Source organism: Elephantulus edwardii, unplaced genomic scaffold (assembly GCF_000299155.1).
Source record: "Elephantulus edwardii isolate Elephantulus edwardi_28Jun2011 unplaced genomic scaffold, EleEdw1.0 scaffold00075, whole genome shotgun sequence".
Classification (NCBI taxonomy): domain Eukaryota; kingdom Metazoa; phylum Chordata; class Mammalia; order Macroscelidea; family Macroscelididae; genus Elephantulus; species Elephantulus edwardii.
The window spans coordinates 7,181,248-7,189,420 of NW_006399825.1; the positions used below are offsets into that span (position 1 = coordinate 7,181,248).

Sequence of the window (8,173 nt, forward strand, 5' to 3'; positions counted from 1 at the left end):
ATAACCCTGAGCAGGTACCTGGCATGGCACTGGCTTCGCACTGTTCTGGGCGTCCTCTCTTACTGAATGATCTGATAGTTTCTGCAAGTATTCATTCACTGCCTGGGTGTCAGGGTAAGATGGGATACTTCTGGCAGAAGAAATCTCAGTTGTTCCTGTGGTGTCTTGTTGGGAGGAACTGGCATCACCACTCGTGGTCTGAACACTTCCAGCATGGGGTTCAGAAGCAGCAGGCAGATCACTTTCTCCTTGTGTGTTCTCAAACACTTCTCCCTGATTACCAAGGGGGTCGAGCGTGGAGGGCGTGATGGCAGTGCTGGCATGGTTTTCTGCCTGGGATTCCGACAGTGTCACACCTAGTGGGCAGCAATGACTGTCAGATATAATCACATGATCTTCTTTGTCAGTCATAGTAATTAGGAGCTGGCTGCATTGGTTGCATCTCTCTGGGACTGGCTTCAGATCCTGGGAAGGGAGGCACTGTACCAGTGCTAGGCTGTGGAATGCACCACAGGCCACTTGCAGCACCACGCGCCCAGCAAGATGTTCGACTTTTTGGGGCTTCGTTACTGGGAAGGTAGTGGTGATGAGACCCAACTGACAGCCAGTCCCCCATGCCCAAATCTCTCTGCTTATTGACAAAGCCAGAGTGTGTTCCTCGCCACATGCCAGCTGCAAAATCCTGACTGCCAACAAAGGGCTGGTCTCAGAATCAGAAATGCTGACGGGGTTCGGCTCTGCAACGTACTGCTGGTTGGCGACTGCACACTGGCCAGCAGAATTCTCCCCCCACATGTACACGGTGCCACTTTCCGTCACTGCTCCACTGTGGAAACTCCCCGTCGCCACAGTAACGACATACTGCCCAGTCAGGGCATTTTCTAGAATGGGGCTACTTGGACAAATCTCTGCTGGCTCGTGTCTCCAGGGGAGTGTCCCAAAGCTGTAGACCTCACCATCTGAAGGTAAAAAAAACAACGGGGAGAGTTAAGGGAATTAATGACATTTTTATCAAGAGATTTATAGTTCTCTTTAGAGTTAACATAATAGCTTCCCCCCCATTTTCCAAAGCACATTTGTAGAAATGCATTCCACGTATACAGTATTTAAATTACTCCTCATCAACAAATGACTCTCAACTCTACAGAGAAATTCTACAAGTTAATGGGTTACTTTCCAATGAAGAGCATTACTCTTTTCTGTCAGTCTCATTTCACTTGCTAGCACTAATCCACTACTAATGGCTAGCATAATACTTTTTTGCTGTTGTTAAGAACATACACAGCATAAATAAGAAAGACAAAGGGGCTAATAATAATAATTATACACACAGCTAAATCTACACTACTCATAGTTTCTGCATATTCAATTCAGTGACACTGACTGCAGTAATTCAGTTTTGCAATCACTTACCCCCTCCTTTTCAAAATTATTCTTCCCTCATTAACACACATTCTTTTTCCCCTAAGGTTCCTATTTAATCTTTCAAGTTGTTGCTGTCACTTTTATCCCATACAAATTATTCTTTAAAAGCCTATAATGCTCAAGATAGATTAAAAAACAAAGAAAGAAAGAAAGAAAAAACCCTAACCCAAACCAAAAAAAAACTATTATGTCCTGGGTCATCAAGTCAACTATTATAACAATCTTATGAGTAACACTCCAAACCCTGCCTGCTTCATCCTCAAGCCCACTGCTACTGTCGCCCACTGCTACCGTCACTGTGTCAATTCACGTTATTGAGAGTCTTCCTTTTTTCTCTGACCCTTCACCTCTTTTAGCCATGTGAGGGCGAAGTTTCACCAGCCTTGTCTCTAAGGACCATCCTGGTTGCACTTCTGCTAAGACAGACTTAATTGTTCTTTTAGCAGTCCATGGAATATTCAGTTCTTTTCTCCAACACCACAAATGAAAGGTATTTCTTCTTCTGTCATCCTTATTCACTACACAACTTTTAGATGTACAGGAAATAAATGAAAATGCCATGGCAGAGCGGTGGCCTAGTGGCAAGAAGCTGCACTGCAATCCCAGAGGTATGTGGTTTGAATCCACCAGATGCTCTGCTGGAGAAGGAGGGGTAATCTCCTCCTGTACCTGTCAGATCCAATTTGACGGTACACATACAAAGAATAATTTAAAAAAAGAAAATACTAATGGCTTGGATTAGGCAAACCTTAGTTATTAAAGGGACATTTTTTGGGGGGCTCTTTTCAGTTTATTGTATGGCATAGTTACACTAGTCCAAGTTACAAGTGGACCCCATTATACAAGCTGTGAAGTTTTAAACTTGTGACAAGGGACAGACAGGAAATTTTCTACTCATTACAAGGAAGTCGTCACTTAAGCTTCAGTGAGCCACAAGCACTTAAAACCCATGAAGCTTCAGCTGGTGGTCCTTAAGTCCAATCTCTACAAGGAACTGGCATATATTCTTGTGCTGGTCACCCTGTAGCTGAATTACTTCTTCATATTCTGGATGCTCAATTTTTTTTTAATCTACTAATTATAAGAGAATCTCATGAGATAATCATCATAGTCTATTATAGGACATTCTAAATGCTTCAAGAGAAAGTAATTATCATGTTAAGATGAAATAAGCATAATACAAAATAAGCACATGTGCTAATAGCAACAACATTTACTACTGCTGAACAAGTTAGAGAAGCAGGAAACCATTCAAATAGGGAAAAATGTTAACACACACTCTCTGGCCCAAAATAAGAAACTAACTGTATGCTTCCAGGTAGTACAGAAAACTCCATGTCAGTTGTCTTCACATTTTGTACTATATACAACAATTTTAAATGCACAAGTATTAACCTTAATGTAGATCTCAGCTTTTCTGATGTGAGGTTTATTTATAAAGCAAATCAGCACAATAAGGTAAACAAAGAAATAAACAAATGAAGCAATCAGGGCGACAAGCTAGTGTTAGATTAAAAGGAATAGGATGCCAGTGAGTTGGATATACCAGCAAGTAGTTTACAGAAGCAAATTCAGTTAGACTGAACGATGATAATCTGTTTGACAAAGGAAGAATTGTGATCAGGACTTAACTGTATTTCAGCATTGTGGGAGTTCAGCTGTATGTACATATGATCTATGCTGCAAATGGGACAAAGTTATGTCCATGGGTTGTTATAAAAATTGAACTTGAACTAAGTCTACTTTTCTTTTTCCCTCCATATAGAAGATAGAATTTTTTTTTAGAAGACAGAATTTTTATGACTAGAAATCTATGAAAAATTTTTAATTAATGTAGAGATAATTGCTATTTTTTTCAAAAGGCAATAATTTAGTTATTAAAAATACTTTAGATTACTATATATGGTAGTTATATTTATACATTTACATTAACCCACTATGTATTTCTACAAGAACACAAATAAGCTGAGAAGGAAGATACCTGCTTTTATCACAGAGTTTCTAGTTTGGATAAAGAGTTACTAAGAAAATAGGATCACTTAAGTTGTCCAAACTTGAAATTTTTCCCAAGTGATATAACAATACAACAGCTGACCAACACTTTCAGTCTATATCATCCCATTGGAGATATTAAAATGGAGTGGAGAAGGGATATCTGACACTCTCCGCTGTTGAGTCAATTCAAACTCACAGTGACGGACCCTCCGTGATGTTTGTGAGGTTGCAAATAATAATGCGAGGAGACTGCCCACTGTCTTCCTGGTGGATTTGAACTGCCAGAGAAGCACAGCCTTTGGTTTAACAGTGTAACTCACTACAAATCACACCACCGGAGCTCCATCAATGACGTGCTCTTACTGAACAATGAGCTAATGGTCAAAACTGAAAAGAGACAAAGAAGCCTGGAAATCTCCAGCATCCAACCAGCACCACTTTCTTTTCTATCAGAAAAGACAGGACTGGAGATCCTGTATCCTTTCAAACTGCATGCTTGTGTGGCATGGCATTTTTTCATTATTTTCATAATTAAAACCAGAACACTGCTTAGACATGAGTAATGACGGGCTATTTATATAACCACTTTACAAGATCTCCCTGTTGCCATGTATGTATGTTATTTATGTATGACGTTAGACTTTAAGGAGATCATGTTCCTGAAGAGATTTCAAATATTTGACTTAAAGACTAATAAAATAATAACAACAGAATTCCACTTGCATATACTAAAAAACATTCAACTCTTAACATCTCATAGAACAGTTATTTAAGATTGTTTACACCTTTTTTAAAAAAATTTCCATTCATTCATTGTTGCACATTTTCCTCCCTGTCCACCTCCCACCACCAGTTTGGTTTTCTATTAAAAAAAAAAAAAATTCTTCATTATTACACAATTCCCTATCCCCATCCCAGTCCACTTTACTAAGCAGCTCTTATTCTGGACTGTTGTATGTGAATAATACCTAATCATCTATTACTTTTAAGCAGTTCTCTCCCTCATTTGTTTCAATGCAGTGTACATTATTTAACCCCTCTTTTCTTAGTTCCCCTCCAACCCCAAAGGCAGTCCTATTTTATAACAGTAGCATTATGCAGTATTTTTGTTCTTCTGTCAACCATTTTGTATATTTCATGAGTTCCTTGTTTTTCAGTGCTGCATAGTATTCCATTGTGTGAATATATCAAACTTTCTCTGTCCATTCATTTGCTGATGGGCACTTGGGTTGTTTCCATCTCTTTGCTATTGTGAACAATGCCACAATAAACATGGGTGTGTCTTTAAATTTTATACTGGTTTATTCACAAAGTTCTAATACATTGTTTTTCACACCAGATGTTTTCCATTTTCTTAACATACCCTCACCAATCAAACTGTGTGACCCTATGATTAAGGACCCCACCCCACTCCACCCATCTTCACCCCTCTGTTCCCACCCTACGTCCCCACTTTTAAAAATTTTAATGAAAGTTTACAGAGACTTTGGATTTCTATTCATTCATTGTTGCACACTTTCCTCCCTTCCCGATTCATAAGTATGATGATTGGGAGTTTATACTTCTGTATGACATGTGCTGCCCTTTAAACCTTGTTATAACATAGGCACACTATCCATCTGACATGAGAAAAAAAGAAAAGTAAAAAAAAAAATCTTCCATTGTTATACAATCCCCACCACCACTCCTACGCAGCTTTCATTCTGGACTCTTGTCATAACAATAATATCTAATCACATATTCCTCCTTAATAGTTCTCTCCCTCATCTATTTCAATTCAGTATATCTTATTTATCCCCTCTTAGTTTTCCCCAACCCCGATGTCAGTCCTGTTTTACAACAGTGGCACTATGCAGAATTTGTCTTTTTTTTTTTTTTAATTTTTTAATTTAATTTTATTTTATTTTATTATTTTTGTGTACATGTACTGCCAAATCAGATCTGACTGGTACAGGAGGAGATTGCCCCTCCTTCCTCGGCAGAGCATCTGGTGGATTCGAACCGTGCACCTCTGGGATTGTAGTTGCAGCTTCTTGCCACTAGGCCACCAGAGCTCCCATTGAATTTGTCTTTTTATGACTGAGATATTTCACTCAGAATAATGTCCTCCAGGATCATCCATTTTGTATAACATTTCATGAGTTCCTTGTTTTTCAATGCAGCATAGTATTCCATTGTGTGAACATATCACAGTATCTATCCATTCGTTTATTGATAGGCACTTGCATTGTTTTCAACTCTTTGCTATTGTAAACAAAGCTGTAATAAACAAGAGTGTGCATGTATCTGCTTGGGTTCTAGTTTCTTTAGGGTATATTCCTAGCAGTGGAACTGCTGGCACAAATGGTATCTCTATTTCCAACTTTCTGAGAAAGCACCATATTGCCTTCCAGAGTGGTTGCATCATTTTACACGACCACCAATAGTGAATAAGGGTTCCAGTTTCTCTACAACCTCACTACCATTTTTTGTTTGCTTTTCTGTTGAATTTCGCTATTCTTACTGGGGTGAGATGATATCTCATAGGTGTTTTGATTTGCATCTCTCTTAGGGCTAGGGATTTTGAATATTTCCTCGTGTTTGTTTGCCATCTGAATGTCCATTCTCTTTGTGCCCATTTTGAGATTAGATTGTTTACTTTTACCTTGTTGTAGTGACTGTTTACACTTTTAAAAAATGTTATTTCAAATTTTTAAAATTTTATTATTTTTTGTGTGTGTACGGTCACATCAGATCTTACTGGTACAGGAGGAGATTGTTCCTCCTTCTCCAGCAGAGCATCTGGTGGATTCAAACTGCACACCTCTAGGATTGCAGTGCAGCTTCTTGCCACTAGGACACCAGAATTCGCCAAATTCTTATACTATATATACATAAACAATAAATGCAATGTAATAAAGATTGGAAGGAAATGCATGTTTATCTTATAAAATTACCAAGGCCAGATTTAACTTTATTTCCTAGAAGGAAAATACTAAAGCATTATTTATTAGTTAATAAATACTTACAGAATAGGAATTTATATATTAGTTAAGCCGACAGCAGTTCTAGCCAAAATAAAATGTACCATGACTGAGTCAGTAAAATGCCATCAAGATTAAAGGCAATTCTATAAATAAACCTTAGCATGTGTTTCTATCTGTTAAAGATTTTACAATATCCTTTCATGAGGTGCTATTTGTGACTAACAAAAATTGTACTGAGATGAATGGGCAAGGGGGCTTAAAACGAAAAAGCAGCTCTGAAATCTGACTGGATTTCAATCTTGACTGACAATATTTAACGTCAGATTTAGGTTTTTCTCATCAGAAAACAGCAGTAATAATAACAGCTGCTACCTCATAAGGTAGTTATGAAGACTCAAAGGGATAACACGTAATTATGCCTGGCACATATAATTATTTAATAAATGTTAGGTATTACTGGCAATATTTTGATACATGCAGTGCAAAAAAAACTACAGTAAAAGTGTTGTATATAAATAACCTTGAAACTTAGATTTTCAGGGAGGTCCATTTTTTTAGGGATGTAACTTTCTAATAAATTTCTTTACTATTTTAACCTAAAAAAAAAGTTCTAATTTTTCATGTAGTTATTATATGAAAGTTTTAAAAACTATAATTGTCTCATTTATTCTAGTTATGGTACATCTTAAAGAAGAAATCTGATTTCTAATAGGATTAAGAATACATTTTTAAATCAAGTAAGTTTTAGCAGAGTTCATTTCGAACCTCTGATGTCCTGATTTGGCACACAGAGCAGGTTATTTTTTGGTGGGTTGTTTTTTTGTTTTGTTTTTTGCACTGAGTATATCTTGGGCTTCCACTTGGTACTTAATAAGCCGATCTTTTCCATACCTTCAGTCAGAAGAACTCCATGTTTCATTCCAAGGGCTGCCTGAAGAACAGTCTTTCCTCCCCAGCCTGGTAATCTCTCAGGTGTCACAGAACAGGATCCTGCCTGCCAGACATGGACCAGGCCTCTTTCTTTGGATCCTTCTGCCTCTGTTGAGCTATAAAAATAAAGGAGAAAGAAAATAGCTTAACTGTTTCTGCAACTAAGAATCCTATCTTTTGTTCTTAATACTGTTATATGTCTTTAACCAGCAGATAGTTTAATTAGCAACCTATACTGTGCTTTGGTTGTCAAAGAGATGCTGAGATAAAACTAGTTATAAAATGCTTAAGGATTATCTAAACCTACCTATTACTTCTCTCTAAGAAGCAAATAAAACGTAGGCTATTTTTGGAAGTGCCAGGTCTAAGAAGCATGAAATTCTAACATTTGAACTTCTCAATACATTAATCCCTTGGTTAGAAATTGAAGTTATAGAGGTATGCGGTTCAAATCCACCAGATGCTCTGCTGGAGAAGGAGGGGGCAATCTCCTCCTGTACCAGTCAGATCTGATTTGACGGTACACGTAAAAATAATACAATAAAAAATTTAAAAAAAAACACAAAAAAGAAATTGAAGTTATACTCCAAACTGAAATTTTATTTTTAAAAAATTTTAATTTATAGTTGGTAAAAAAAAAATGTGATAAGAAACATATGAAAAATAGGGATCTGGCAGGACTCAGAGAATTTTCTATTCCAGATTATCTGGAGCACCTAAAAGTCTTTAGTTATTAATTCATTATTATTTTGAGAACAAAACATATGTAAATCAGATGTAGGAAGAACAAGAAAGCCTTGATAGTCCATGTGCCATTTTCATTTTTAATACAAAGAATATTTCAATATTATAATTAA

At 37.1% G+C, this 8,173-nt stretch overlaps 1 protein-coding gene across 1 annotated transcript in view; it reads right to left on the reverse strand.

Moving 5' to 3' along the window:
- The window catches only part of ALS2 (amyotrophic lateral sclerosis 2 (juvenile)), a 95,747-nt gene that overhangs the window by 66,294 nt on the left and 21,280 nt on the right, over window positions 1-8,173 (reverse strand). Inside the window, exons 3-4 of the mRNA XM_006889086.1 lie at window positions 7,278-7,432; window positions 19-959 (exon numbers count right to left, since the gene is read on the reverse strand). Of these exons, the coding sequence (XP_006889148.1) occupies window positions 19-959; window positions 7,278-7,432 (1,096 nt within the window). The remainder of the gene's footprint in view (window positions 1-18; window positions 960-7,277; window positions 7,433-8,173) is intronic.